The 15,747-nt window shown below is 43.4% G+C and overlaps 2 protein-coding genes across 3 annotated transcripts in view; both read left to right on the plus strand.

The window, feature by feature from the left end:
- The window catches only part of LOC144818510 (prostaglandin reductase 1-like), a 413,003-nt gene that overhangs the window by 12,600 nt on the left and 384,656 nt on the right, over window positions 1–15,747 (plus strand). For both annotated transcript variants that reach the window (XM_078675996.1, XM_078675997.1), the window contains exon 2: window positions 3,285–3,400. In XM_078675996.1, the coding sequence (XP_078532122.1) occupies window positions 3,295–3,400 (106 nt within the window). In that variant the 5' untranslated portion in view covers window positions 3,285–3,294. The remainder of the gene's footprint in view (window positions 1–3,284; window positions 3,401–15,747) is intronic.
- LOC144818511 (prostaglandin reductase 1-like) overlaps window positions 1–15,747 on the plus strand; it is a 1,303,604-nt gene that overhangs the window by 12,560 nt on the left and 1,275,297 nt on the right. The window lies entirely within an intron of this gene.

Raw genomic sequence — 15,747 nt, forward strand, 5'->3', positions numbered from 1 at the left:
GGGTCTTCTTTTTCTTTCAGGCCCCCGTATTGCACAGTTCTGTGCTACATTACAACTGCAATATTATCAATGACTATCAAACTTAAGGCACCTGGGTTGTGAACTTTTAAGTTGCTAAAGGACATAGGATGGAATGTGGGTGGGAATTTGGTACGGGTAATGGGATATTTAGTGAAATATCTGAATATTTTAGGCCAGCCTAGTTATTGATGTTTAAGAACTGCATTCAGACTGCAGACTAATATGACGTTTGTTTTTGGATATACCCCACTTTTTAGCTGCCCATCCACTACTGCCCTTGCCTGCCTTTGAGACATGGCAGGGTGGCCAGTTTACCGCAGTCACTCTGCCAAATCCTCATTAATGCCCTATGTCTTAAATATGTGACCAGATTAAAACGTTACACTTGTTGCACAGCATCAAACTATTTATTCTCAGGGACATTCTTACCTGCAATCATTGCGTGGGAAGGAAGTAAGGCATATTTTAATGTAAATGATCCCTTTCAAGTTTATCTGTAAGTTTATTATAGATCTTAGAGGGTGGCTATACAAGTACTTAAAAAAAACATTCATGCAGTAACATGGTCAATCAGTATTTTTATTTATGTATTTATTGTTCGAGCTTTGTATAGTGCGAACTTGACCCAATGGTATCAGAATGCTTTAAAGAGTTTGTACGGCAGCATTTACAAGAGTTACATACGCAGTAACAAATAAACAAAGAACAATATACAATACAAATATACGATAGACAGTGGGATATGTGGACAATATAGTTTGGAGGTAGTTATGGTAGGGTGTTTCATAAGTAGGAGGAACAGAAGTACAGTTATTTTCAGAGGTAGTGAGATTCAGGCTCTTTTTTTGATGTGAGGAAGGTGCATCAAAGCAAGTAAAATTGATTTAGAGGGGGTTAGGTATTTGTTAAAAAGAAGTAATGTATGTTTTTTACTGAAGTGAAGGACTGATTGTCACGTAACTCCTGTGGCAGAGCATTACAGATTCTATGAACATTCCCAGAATAAGAACGAGTAAATGATTTTTCTTTCTCAAATTTGGGCGGAATCAAGAATAGTGTTAGAGCTCTGTAGAGGCCTCCTTTGGCTGGCTTTTGGTAGTTTATCAACATAGTAGATTCGTTTTTCAGTGTAGAGAGCTTTGTGGGTAATGCAGGCAGTTTTGAATATACATCTTGCTTTGGTTGGTAGCCAGTTGAGTTTCTTGATGCAGTCAAAGCGACTCTCCCCAGAGAGTAGTCTGGCGGCTGCGTTGAGTGTGTATTTCAAAGGGATATGGTGTGTTTTTGGGGAGCCAATAATCGTTGCATTACCGTAGTCTAGCTTAGAGAGGACTAAGAATTGCACCACGGTCTTTAGGTCTACAAGGGGGATGAAAGTTTTGAGTTTTCTTTCGGTGTATCAGCGTGTAGAAGGCAGTATTTGCTGAGGGATTAATATGCTCTTTCATGTTCAAGTTTCTGTCAAGTTTATTCCCTAGTGGTTTAACAGAGTTGGAGATGGATAGTTTGTAGGTAGTTTAAGGCAGTGAGGTTATCAAGCCAGATATGGACATGATAGGACTTTCCTTTTCGTAAGATGAAGAGGAGCTCGATTTTGCTGGGGTTGAGCTTTAGGTGGTTGTTGGTGTGGTGTTTAGGTGGAATTCTTTTAGTTTGATTAGCAGAGAGCATTGGTTTAGGTAAGAAGCAAACCACTGAAGGACAGTACCTGTGATGTCTGTACTCTGGGTGAGGGTGTTTAGGAGAATGTTATGGTTGACGGTATCAAAGGCCGCTGAGAGGTTTAGAAGTATTAGGAGGCTGGCCTAGCCATCGTCAAGAAATCTGTGTAAGTCATCATTGATATTCAGAATTGAAGTCTGTGTACTTCAGGCATTCTTGAAGCCAGATTGGAAGGTGTCATGCAGGTTGTATTTTGCAATGTGCTTGTTGAGTTGTGAGAACACACATTTTTCATTAGTTTTAGCAAAGAGAGGGAGGTTATTTATAGGCCTGTAATTGTTAAGGTCATTCTGGTCGGCATCTGGCTTTTTTTATGATGGGGGTTACTTGGCCAAGTTTGAGGGAGTCGAGCATGGAGCAGCTGGATAAGAAGGAGTTAATGATTTTAGTTCATGTAGGGGAGATGATGTGTCAGAGAATTTTGACAAGGAAGGAGTGAAGGGGGTCGTGGAGGTGCAATGTTGGCTTCATGCAAACAAGCATTTTAAAGATCTTTTCTGCTGAGATATTTTCAAAATCAGTCCAGGTTGCATAGTTTTTAGTTACATGAGGTTGTGGTTGGTGTTCTGGCTCAATGAGGAGGTTAGTTTGGGGGACCGCCATTTGTTATAGGTGACCACTGGCTGCACCCTCCTCGTTAGAGGGCACATCTTTGGTATGAGGTAAGGAAATGGATGAGTCCAGTGAAAGTTCAATGTTTGCTATTTTTGAAGACAAGAATTTAGAGAACTCTTCACACTGCTTGGTAGAGTCAGTAATTGAATGTCGTGTGAAAGATAAGGTTTGCTGTTTGATGATGTTGAAAATGTCTTTAGGTCTGTTTCTGGAGTGGTCAAGTTGGGTTTGAAAGAAGGAGGATTTTTCTCTGAAGATGTGTGTTTAGTATTTTAGATGTTCAGCTGGGAGGAGAGAGAAATAGGTCAGCGAGGGTTGTTGTCTCCATGTTCTTTCAGCAAGTGTAAGTTGTCATCTCTTTTTGTTTAGGTATTTGTTAAATCAGGATCTGGAAGAGATACTTCTTTATTTCTGGAATTGTAGGGGGGCGAAAGTGTCAAGAAGATCTGGCATTTTTATGTTGTAGTTGGAGGTGAGGTTATCAGCGGAAGTGAGGTCAGGTGGTGGTAGAATTTGGAAACCGACTAGTGCTTCTAATACAGAAATATGTTTTTTATAGCATTCCAAGATGAATGAATGAATGAATGAAAATCTTTATAAATCACAACAGCTGCTCCAAATATGCCTCCTTGCACATATGAGACATGCGTACATGTTTAAGGGGGGATCTTAAACTGAAGTTGTTGATGCAACAAACGTGAATGTTTGTTTATATTTGCCGATATGTGCAAGAATTCTGTGTTTGTAGAATGCTTCTCTAACAATACAAAGAAAACAACCCCGATCTCCTGTCCCACTTCCACTGAGCAGACTCAGCTGTCATTAACCCTACCTATTACTTAGATTATGTCTGCATAAGAGGCTTCCTTGCCATTAAACTTGTAGTTGATGCCCTAATGGCAGAGTTTTCTATTGATTTGTCACAGGCACTTCAAGATGGTGTTATCCAAGTCATGGCTGCTGGCCAAACACTTTGAGGGGTTCCCAAAACATTCTGATTTTAAGTTGAAGGAGGAAACGCTACCACCAATAAAAGATGGAGGTAAGAAAAATCTATAAATATTGAAGATTTTGAAGATTTACTGTGGCAGGTTTTCTTGGTATCATATAATTCAGAATGTCTAAGAGAATAAGAGGGGTGGTGGATCTTGAAAACCATGACAATCTCTAGAGGGCTTCCTTAATATGCTTATGATTTATTTGTTGAGTGTTTTTATAACCCTTATATCTGTCTGCCAGGAGGTTATATAGAGCTGCTATTCGGAAAGACTACTCAATTTATTATTTTGTCTGTCTGCTCCTAACACCTAATCTAATTAATGAAAATTTCAGAGCTGTCAGCACACTTTTCAGAGGGACAGCAGCAGTTACTAGGCTCAAGCGTGGGGGCTAAAGCGGTTTACTCCTTACGACCCGGGCCTGACCTACTGTGGGTCCTGTGTAGCTGGGGCAACTGCTACCCCTTTCAGCACTTGACTCTCAGTTGTAGCGAGGGTCAAGCAGTCCAAGACTCATTGAGGTGTTATGCATATACAGGCGTATAAACAGTACAAACAGTAACCGCAATAAGGTACAAACAGTAACCACATTAAGGTGATTGTCCAAGTCAAATACTTTCTTCTTTGACGAAAGTAACATTTTAATATAAGCACACAAAGGTGTCCTGGCTAGAAGAAGGAAACATCCTGACGCACTTACAAGCGGGGTTCAGGCAGAAGGTGGGTACGATGGACCAGGTTTTCAGATTTTCTGCGACATACTGGAAAACTGTGTCCATCGGGAAAGGCTCCTTATATCTAGCCTTCATAGATTTGAAAACCGCCTTCGACCTTGTGCCCCGAGCCAAACTTTGGCAGGTGCTACAGGACATGGGTTTCCCACGATACCTCCTCGAGCTGATAAAAAGATTTCATGAAGGCACCCATGCAAGAATCAGATGGGGGAGTCAGGGCCAACTGACTAAGAGGATACCACTGAATAGGGGGGTCCGTCAGGGCTGTGTGATGGCCCCTACTTTGTCCTCTCTCTTTGTAAATGGGGTGGCAGACCATTTGAGAGAGGACCCAGCCGATGCCCCCACCCTGGCGGGCGAAAAGATACCGACCATCCTCTTCGCGGACGATACCCTCCTGATGTCTAAAACTCGCTCTGGTCTCCAGAAACTCCTAGACAGGTTTAGCCTGTTTTGTGAAGAACGTGGCTTAATCATCAATACCACTAAAACAAAACTGATGGTATTGTCCCAGACAAAAAAATCTAGAAAGACCAATGTTGCCCTCAATGGATCAATGCTAGAGGAGGTGGATGCTTTTGACTACTTGGGAATAAGGGTCAATAATAGAATGAAATGGGACACCCATGTGGCCAAAATGCTTTTAAATCTTAAAAGAGTGTCGGGAGCCATTTCAAGAGATCATCGAGCCTCTTTTAGTAGACCCATCGCCCCTGCTCTAGCCGTTTATGATGGGAAGGCATTAGCCACTGCAGTTTATGGGTCAGAATTATGGGGTTTTGACAATACTGCAGAGCTAGTTAAAGCTGAAAACAAGTTTTTTAGAGATCTAGTCGGTCTCCCGTTCTCTACCCCTTTAAAACCACTTCTTCACGACATGGGACGACGATCAATCAAAGATATAGTTTGCCTTCATCCATTATTATATTGGGAGCGCCTGTGAAGGACACCGGAGTTGGCAAACTATACAGCAGTTTTTGACGAACTTATCATTTTGAACAGCTCAAAGAAGATCGTATGGCTGAACAAATTGAGACAGTTGGTCAATAATCTGGGGTTGAGCGAAGCATGGTTATTCCAGTCCCCCCCCCCAAAGAAACGGTTAAGAAAATTTACTGCGAATGGGTGCAGGCTAAGGAACTAAAAGATACTAGGTGGGGTGTTTTAACTGATCAGTTCTTAGAGCAGAAACCGGTGAGGAAGCTGGAACCCTTTTTAGATTTTAATAAAAAACCCAGAGATAGAACTCTCTTCTTAAAATTGAGGTATGGGACACTTCCTCTGCATGAATTTACTAAGCTCTGGAAACCCTCCATGTCCCACCAAGCTATCTGCCCGGGATGTGCAAACCCCACTGAGTCCCTAGCACACTTCCTGTTTACCTGTAGTGCCTATAGGGGGGTTAGGAAAAGATGACTAAAACCAGTATGTAGGGAAATGGGAGTGAGACACTACACGATGGCCCTTCGCACTCTGACAACGGACACAACATCCATGATGGTCGTTTGCGGAGTTGCAAAGTATCTGGGAAAAGCCTGGCAGATACGCTCAAAGCTTATGCAATTGAGAATGGGGTAGGAAACCAAGACTAATTAATTTGGCTGATCAAGAAACGAATGCCACTGCACTTTATGCCCTCGGGCCTTTTAACTGTATATATTGACTCTGCATTGTAATGCGTTTTTTGTCTCTGTATTATGATATGATTAATATGAATTTTATTCTTTTATGATGAAATTGTACCTACTTTTATTATAAACATTTTTATCGAATAAAGTATTACAACAACAACATACAAGCACACAAAGGCAACATGCAAAATAATAGCCACACTCTCTTAAGGTTGTGATGCTTGCAGCATCCTAGGTGGTATTCCTGGGTCCCTCCATCTGTTTCTAGTGAAACTCGCCATTCCCCATTCGATACTGGAGGCAAATCAGAGATGAGGCCCTTGTTAGTCCTCATGCAATAAAGTCTACATTTGGCTTTAAGAGTCAACTTCAATACTGCTATGTGTTTAGGGCTTATTTACAAGCCCATTGCGCCGAGGGTGCATCACTTTTATTGACACAGTGCAATGGGCTTACCCATAATTGCAAGGCCATGGAAAATCACCCTATGTGACTTTTCATTGCCTTGTAAATGTATTTCCTTTTCACGCATAACTCTGGGTGAAAGGGGCATTCCATGCGTGTTGCAGTGGGTGTTGCTGGAACCAGACTCACACCCAGATTTACAAAATTTTGTGATTCTGGAAATGCGTCAGAATCCTACCCCTCCCCAGGGGAGGCATAAGGATGCGCAACGAGGAGAAAAACTTTTGTTTCTCTTAATTCTTTCCTCTTTCATTGTGCAGCACACATAGAAAACGCAAAATACCTTTAATTATTATTTTTGTGGTGTAAGGTTTTCATTCCTGCACAAAACAATCATCCCCTCAGCACAGGCACCCTTGCAAAATGATGCAAGGGTGTTTGCGCTGGCGCACGGCTGCTGTTTGTGTGCCGGCGCATGGGAAAAGGATACAAATGCTTGCTGCGCTGCCATGCATCAAAATATTGTAAATGAGGCCCTCAATTCATAGAAGTTCCCTCAGACCTGCTGCCCTTGAACAGTTTTACCAGACCCAATGGAAGCTGGCAAATGCGCCAGGACAAGGGCGTGTCTTTGTCGACTTCAGTCTTCCCATGCTGAGGTTCTGCTACCTCTTTGGGTCTTTTCCCAATGGTGCATCAGTCCTCCTTCAGTCTCCAGGTGGACCTTGTTAATCTTGGACATCCTCCTCTGCAGCTTCTCGCAAGTGTTAAGTGTTCCTCACAGCAGCCTAGACAAGATGATCCGGAGCAATGGCACTACTTTCACAGTTACCCCCGGAAAACGGGGATTGCTGAATGGTTCTTCTGTGGCCCCCTCCTGTCAAACAGGGGTTGCTGATTGGTTCCTCACAAGGACGACCATCCTTACTTCATGGTAGTCCCCACATGACATATGGGCATCACCGACTTTATCCATCCAGTGGTAAATTCTGGACCAGACGTCTCACATTGCGCTCACCGGGATCCATTCTGCATGATTCCACCCATGGGCCTCTCTTCCTCCAAGCACTCTCCTCTTCACTGGGTGCACTGGTCTTTGCAGGCAGGCATACATCTGGTGCTCCATGCTGAAAGCAAGTGGTCTAGACTTTCTGGAGGGTGGACCCTCAGAAAGCAGGGAGGCTAGCAGACCCTGTTACCCCGTCCTTAACCAGCAGCTAGAAGTTGTGGTGACGTTCTTTTCTGCTGAACAGTGCTGTTGAACAACTTGCAGGTTTCATGCTCAGACTTTTATATTCCAACTCAAGACACACATGATATAGTGTCTGCTCCTTTGAAATCTGGACTGTGGATGTCATCTCATTTGAAGAGCTCTCTCATCTGAACTACCATTGTCAAAAGGATAGTATACCACAGTGGGAGTGACTGTATTTCTAAGTGGCCCACAAGACAGGCAAAGTGAGTAACCGGGGATTACACTTGACTGCCAGCCACCACTGAAATATGCTTCTTAAAGGTTCAAAGACCTAAGTCTTCCTCCCTTTCAAGATTCCCTAGTGCACAGTGCCAACCTTCCGAGTCCCAGCTCTCTCTGGCAATGAGTCCAGGGCCACTTACCTGTAACTCTTCCTTGAATCAAAGAGACCTTTGATGTGCACAGAGGATACTCTGCTCCCCTATTTTCAGCGTGTGTTCCCACCTCAGCCCGCAGGAATGTCAGCAATACACATTGGATGGTTCAGGGTTGCAGTCCTTAACTCCGCTAGCCTTTCCAGGCCCTGTGTTTCTAAAATGGAACCCACAGGACTCCATGTTATGTACAATACACAGGCACACACAGATCCTAGCACACACACTCAACACACAAGTATCATATGCTTTCCGGCGCTACACACAACCCATGCAGGCCAAGGGTGAGCTAATTACATAGCCATGGAATTTTACATGAGTGGGTGTTGTACATAAAGAAGTCCTAGAGCCAGGTATATATCGCACGCTGGTTTTAATGAAGCTTAGTTCCAAGTTCAGTTTCAAGAAAATAAGTTAAGATGATAACAAATACCCCACCAGGAGCAGCCTCCCTGCTGCTCAGCCTGCATCCACCAACTGCCACTTGACTCCACACACCAACCATCCCATGACATCACACACACCCAACATTCCAAACATCATCAAGTACAACAGCACTCACTCTGGCTGAGCAGTAGGGAAGAGACATGTAAGTTATAACACATCCCCCTTCCTTAGGAAAGCTAAAAGCAGAAATGATGCACTTAAATTGAAACATCATTAAACACATTACGTACGAATGGAAGGAAGCAATCCACAATGTACATGCATAAAATAGCAATAATGCAGATACATTGAAAACATCAGAAAATATAATGTTCCACCAATACATGCATTAAATTATGGAGTTAAGCAAAAACATCAAATCAATAGACTGATAGAGATTAACCCCCATCCTCTAATAAATACACTAATGGAGATTAACCCCATACCCCTCCCTTAGGGAAACAAAAACACACCTCAACAGCACTGGGGCACTCACCACCCCACAAACTGACCACCATAGGACACTCACCACCCCAAACTAAACAGCACTGGGGCACTGACCAACCCACAAACACACCACCGTAGGGCACTCACCACCCTAAAATAAACAGCACTGGAGCACTGACCACTCCACAAACTCACCAGCGTAGGGCACTATCGACCCTAAAATAACAGCACTGGGGCACTCACCACCCCAAACTCACCTCCATAGGGCACTCACCACCCTGCAATAACAGCACTGGGGCACTCACCACCCCTGGGGCCCTAACCACCCCACAAACTGACCACCATGGGACACTCACCACCCTAAAATAAACAGCACTGAGACATTCACGACCCCCAACATCACAAACAAATAGAACACACACAACCCCAAACTAAACAGCACTTAGGCACTAAACACCCCAAGAACAATCAAATCACCTTAGGACAGAATACCCCACCACATGACCTCCCCTAAGATCACTGCCCAGTGCAATATACACTGCACAGACCTTAGACACAAACCATGACCTAGAACCCACACACACACAACTAGACGAACATTAAATTGACCAGCAATATAATGTAAGAGAAAGTCTCGTGCTCACCCGAGGTCTCCAAAGAAGTAATAATCTCTGTCCTTAAACTGCCAGAAGCTGTATTTTCCACTAAAACAAACTGCACGGGGCACTGACCACCCCAAAATCTCACAAACGTATGGCACTAAGCAGCCTAAAGTACTCAGCACTGGGGCACTTACTACCCCACACACTCATCACCATTCGCAAAAGTAAAGGTGATACACCACCAGCAAATGAACACAACTGACCACCCTGCAACCACCCAAAAATGAACTGAACATGGGCACACACTAACCAAAAACAAACCACCATATGCACCAACCACCCAATTGTACATCCACGACTACCCTCAGGATTGTGACAATAATAAGAAAAGGACATTCTTGCATATGCTAAAAGTTCATGACCGCTGGTGAGCGATCTCTCACCCGATGTCTCTTCAGAGGGTTCACGCTGCAACAGGGATCATACATGGTGTAGCGTAGACAAATCGATTGCAGTGCCGAAACTTTATTCAGAGAAAACGACTGGACCACAGTCAAAAGTCCAATTTCCATCTTCATCTATATGCTCGAAGTCCTTACTCCTCTTGTTGCACTGACAGTTCACCACCGGGCAAGGTTTGCAAGGCAGTTCGGAAAGAAAACACACCACAAAGAATGCTGCCCCTGGGGAAAGACATCTAAATCCAAAATGTCCGCGCGTATCTTGACTGCGTGCCGGATGGCTTGCAGCACGCAGCTGCATGCAAGCGTGACTGGGCAGAGGAAGACGTCACAGAGGCTTCCACAAAAGCACCGCAGGGCTGCATCATCAAGTGAGTGTGCATGTGACATGCGCCACACGCACCATAATTTAAACACTTTCAAATAAAAGAGCAACTGCCAAATGCTTTCCGTTGCAGCCGAGGACAGTATTTCTACTATAACTTTGAGTGTTGCGTCGCAAACAGGCCCACAAGCTATGTATATATCGTGCTGACTTTCTCACAACACATCGCTCCCCCTGCGATAGTGTCTCTCTATGGTGTTAAATTGAATGAATCTTCTTTCTTAAATACGTTAGCCACACTCAGATTTTATCAATGACCTCAAGTTCAAAATAAGCACATTCTCCGATTTCAGCTTAGTTAATGGACTTGTACATAAAGAAGTCCTAGAGCCAGGTATATATCGCACGCTGGTTTTAATGAAGCTTAGTTCCAAGTACAGTTTCAAGTAAATAAGTTAAGATGATAACAAATACCCCACCAGGAGCAGCCTCTCTGCTGCTTAGCCTGCATCCACCAACTGCCACTCCACACACCAAGCATCCCATGACATCACACACACCCAACATTCCAAACATCATGAAGTACAACAGCACTCACTCTGGCTGAGCATTAGGGAAGAGACATTTAAGTTATAACACATCCCCCGGCCAGTAGGCGCCACTCCAATCATACAAGTAAAAAAGTCCTGTTCACACTACTGATCACTTTGAAATACAAAAACAGGCATGCTTCCACCACCATGCTTGTGCCACTTAACTCCAGGAAAGGGCAGTAGCCCTCTACTACCCTGTGGGTAGCACTTGGTCTGCTCTACCTGTCTAACTAAACCACATTACCTTGACACATGCCTAGACCATTGCACACACAAATGAGCTGTGTTTGCACATGAGAAAAGATCATTACCCGAGGACCAGATATCCAGGCAGCTGGGGCACTCAGGGCTGGAGTGCACATCCCTCACCATGCAGGGGACTTTTCCATCCCAACAAGAATCATCAATGATCCTTCCTGGATTGTCTGCCCCTCAACTAAGATTCCTGTCTCAGAAAACCTTAGTGAGCAACTAGCTAGCTATTTCTATAGTACAATAGAAATGAATAATCAATTAGGTTGTCCATTGTCTATCTCTTTTTTCTCTCCTGGACATCTACCTCCTGATAGCAGTACAATTCTCACAGCCAACATCCCTCTTATGGTAGAGAAAATCCAAGCAAGACTGTGCACCATCTGGTTACCTCTTATATACATGTCTACTTGGAATCTTCAAACCCACATTTCACATTCTTGGTCAAGCGATTACAGACACCTGTAACATCTTGTTAATGTCTGGTCAGGTCCTTTCGCTTTTGGCAATAGGCTATTGGTAATCCCCTTTTTGGGGAAAGCTTTGGCTGACCTCATTACCTTACACAAAAAGAAGCTGCAGAGGGATACAGATCAGGTCGCCCTCCCCTCATAATATTCACCAAAAACAAACCTGATCTAATATAGGACGATCCTTGTGACCATACCCCACGCAATAACTTGGCTTTAATGTTTAACAACAGCTTCCACAGTGCTGTCCAATACTAGATGCTCCTGTCCATTTATTTAAAAGTTGTTTAGTGTCATTCCCCAGCATATAACCACTAACGTGCAAATTATAAAAGAAGAAGAAATGTGCAAAGGTTTGGATGTGCCTCATGAAAACATCACCATGGGAGCTGCTGTTAGGTTCTCACCAGTGTGCTCCGGTTCTCATCATTGGCAACTCCCAAAACCACAAAAGAATAGTGTGAAAAATTGGAAACATTATTTAAATGTGTGAAAAAGGTAAACCAAGCACTTGGAACAAATTCCGTGTGCTACCCTATTCTGACCCCCTTCGTAAGAAGCAAAATTCCCACTGACTTTCGCTTCTCCAAGCTAAAAACAAGCTAAAAAACCATTGGCAAAACCTTTAATTTGAATCACTGCCATGAGTCTGCTCAATTTAAAAAACAAGATATACTGTCGCAAACCATCAGTTTTTATGGAAGGCATTACCCCTCAGCCTTCAATCTTCATTTCACCCTGATTCCTAAGGTGTGCCTAAGGCCTCAGTCCTCAGGTCTGCATCTGTCACTTTTCTGTTCTCCACATGGCCACTGTTGCTGGTCTGATCAGCAATCAAGGCATTGGTTTCTACTGTTAAATTTATGACAGACAGCTGTTTTTCCCTCCTCACTTCTATTCCGAATCTTCACCATTACCTAGCAAAATAAATCTATGTTTGGCTGGTGTATGAACTTGGATGCATGACAAACCCTTAAACCTTAATTCAGATAAAACCTTAGTGCTTATCCTCGCTGTCAATTCTTATCCCTGGTGAGATGACTAGTGAGCGTCTTGTGTAAGCCCCACTCCTTCTACTGATGCTCAGGCCAGGAACTTAAACATTATATTTGACAGTTCGCTCACATTCCAGGTCCAAGTTGCCAAATTGAAATCCGCTTGTTACTTTATACTGAAAGTTCTCAGGAAATTTCATATCTATTATCTTAATTGCACCGGGAAACCTGCTGTCTTGGCTGTAATATTCCCTAGACTGGATTATGGTAATACTGTTTCTTTCAGCTTCCATAAACATGACATTTCACAGTTTAGGCGCATCCAGAAAAAGGCAGTTTGCTTAGGTCATGGTTCTTCCTCATTTCAAAATTATTTCACATCATCTGATCCCTCTACTTTTCCTTCTAGTACTACAGCACATTTCCTACCAATCCTCTGCCTATGTCACTGCACCTGTTAGAGCAATGCTCCATCCTTTATTCAGGACTGACTCCACCACTGCACCCTTCTTCCTTGCCTTAGCAGGTTCTGCTGGAGTAATGCATTGGCAGTCACTGCAGCAGTTGAATTTTGGTGTGAAGATATCACTTCACTGTTGTAAGGAGCGAAAACTTCTGAATATTCACCTTTTCATGAGGAGGCGGTCACTCACACTAATGCTAGTCAGTAGTCCAGGACATAGGGGGCACTTCTTGTGGATCAGGTCTCACTTCAGCAGAGACCAGCTACAGGGCCGGTTCAGGCCGGACCAACTGGTGGTCAACTGGGCAGTTGCAAGGAAGCTTCTAAAAGGTTGTCATGTCCCTATAGCTCACACAGGAGGTCAGCCAACTGTCCCTTGGATTCCCTCTGTGGGATCAAGGCAAGCAGATCCAATCTTCCTTTTTCAGACAACAAGGCAGTCCTTCCCACCACAGGACAGACCTTCTGTCAGCAGTGATGTCCTTCTCCTGAATCTCACACAGGTCCAGGAGTTTTCTGATGAGTGATTCTGAAGGTCCAATTTATTTAACCAGATGTCAGCCTTTGTGTGGCAGAAATTCCCTGTCCTACCCCAAAAGTTGGCCCTGGGCAGTTTTTCCCATTCCTGTAGTTCTTACTTCAAACTGTCTAGTGGGACAAAAGCAAGGTCAGGCCTTGCGTCAGGTTCTTTCACATGTACTGCAGGCAGGCCCCTTTGAATTGTACTCAGTACAGGGTACAGCTCCTCCCCAGCCATCCTGTCAGGAAGACCTTCTCCCCTTATTCCTAGACTTCCTTTGGCTAATTTTCTAGAAACAATACACATCTCACAACAACAAACCCATTCACAGTAATGTGACCCAGGACATTGGCAGAAAGGAACAGATGGTTTAGGCTAGAAAATGGCAACTTTCTAAAAGTGTTTTTTCAGAAAAGTAATTTTAGATCCAACAAAACCATGAAAGAGGATTTTAAATTACAATTTATTTCAGTGTAAACAGCCTATCTCTAGCTACTCATAATTTGAACGTAGCACTTAAATAAGTGTAATAGGGCAACCTGGTGTTAGTCAATGAGAGAGATAGACCTTACAACAGTGAAAAAACTTATGTAGGAGATTTTTCACTGCCACGACATGTAAAATGTAAACACACATGTCCTATGTTTTAAATACTCTGCACCCTACCATGTGAGCCCTTAGGGCCTATCCCAGGGGTGACTTACAGGTATTAAAAGGAAGATTTAGGCCTAGAAAAAGGGTAATTTTGACAGGTCAAAATGTCAGTTTAGAATTGCACTACAGAATGCAGTGGCAGGCCTCAGACATGCAGGCCACTAGTAGCAATTAATTTACAGGCCCTGGGCGCATGTAGTACCACTTACGAGGGACGTACAAATAAAGTAAATGTCCCAATTAGGTGTATTAAATTTTACCATGTTTTAAGGAGAGAATACAAGCACTTTTCCACCTAATGCCACAAACACAAGCTTTGCAAAGTTAGGTAGCGAAAGTAGAAAGTTTGGGTGAATACCACGCCCAAGATGTCAGATCGAACATGATGCTGTGGGACTCTCCGGTCAATGATAAGTGCTCTCAGCTCATCTGTTTATTTCTTGGGATGGGAGTTGGTAAGAAGATGAAGGTTTTATTTCTTCTTCTTGAAAATAGGGAGATTCTCAACGTTATGTGATGATGGCCCCTTGGCTCAGATAGGAGACAATTTGAACCACTTGGTGGATCTCCGGACTCTATGGCAGTCCTTGTAGAGATATGTTGTTGTCCTGGTAGGTCTCCTTTTTCATAAGGTGGTATTTATAGCGTTGCCTGACTTGTTGTTTAGTAGAATGGTATTTTGGTTCTAGGTATACGTGACATGGCCTGTCTAATTATAGTAGTTTTGATGAGGAACGTTAACATCATGCTGACCTGCTGTGCCACAGCTATAAGATACAACTCACCCGCCCATCTGTGTTCTGTTGGAGATAAGAAGGTCAAATGGACATTTGTTGAGGGGGGAGCTGAGGGAAGAATCTTATTTTACCTCTATTCCTCGTTCCATGAATGAAAGTTAATCTGTTCCTCTGTGGCACTTGTGATCCTTATTTTCCAGTTTTCCGCATCACCTTCTACCCATTTCCATTGCCTTTTTTGTCATTCTTCCACCAGCTCTGTCTGTTTAACGCTTCCTTAAAAATCCCCATTTCTTAGTGACGTTCCATTTGTGGCTTCTCACATTGATCTTCTGCCCCCAAATCCACAGCCTGTCTTTGTCTCACTTCCCTCACATTACCCATCTGTCTGCCTGTCTCTTCTCATTGGGCCCTAGATTGCTATTATCTTCTCAGATCCCCTCTCTCCTCGTTCATTGTCTGTCTCTTTGCTTCTCTTTTGCTTGTCAAACATTCTCCCCATATCCTATTAATTCCTCCTTGTCTTCCTCTGGGGTTACCTCCTCACAAAACCATACCAAGTCTCTCTCAGCCATGGCCATTGCTTATCTCCCCCTCAACCCACTGTATCCCCAGGGTCAAACCATCCTCTACTTGGCATGCTCTACAGCCAGCCTTTTCCTGTCAGCGCAGCAGGTTCCAGGCTGCTCACATGTCTCCTTCATGATCGTCTCATCGGAAAAAGGCAGAAACATTTCTTTTTTATCTTAATGAGTAACAAGTGGAGTCTTTTTATTTGTTCGGTCGCCACTATCAACTTTTTGACTGCCATGTTTCTCTGTACTGTTTTAAAATCCTACATAATGAATACTGCAGAGGTTTAGTCTAGAGTTAACATAGATGGGGCATGCAAAGGACCTACTTGCTTACTTCTGAGATTTGGAGCTCACTAGCAGTAGCAATGTTTAAATATTTCATGCAGAACCTGTTCTATATTGCTTGCTCATTCTTAAATACGTATTTGAGGCTCTTCTTGTTGTATCACCAGCTTCGGTTTCATTTTGTGCT

The sequence above is a fragment of the Lissotriton helveticus genome, chromosome 2_1 (assembly GCF_964261635.1).
Source record: "Lissotriton helveticus chromosome 2_1, aLisHel1.1, whole genome shotgun sequence".
NCBI classification, from domain to species: domain Eukaryota; kingdom Metazoa; phylum Chordata; class Amphibia; order Caudata; family Salamandridae; genus Lissotriton; species Lissotriton helveticus.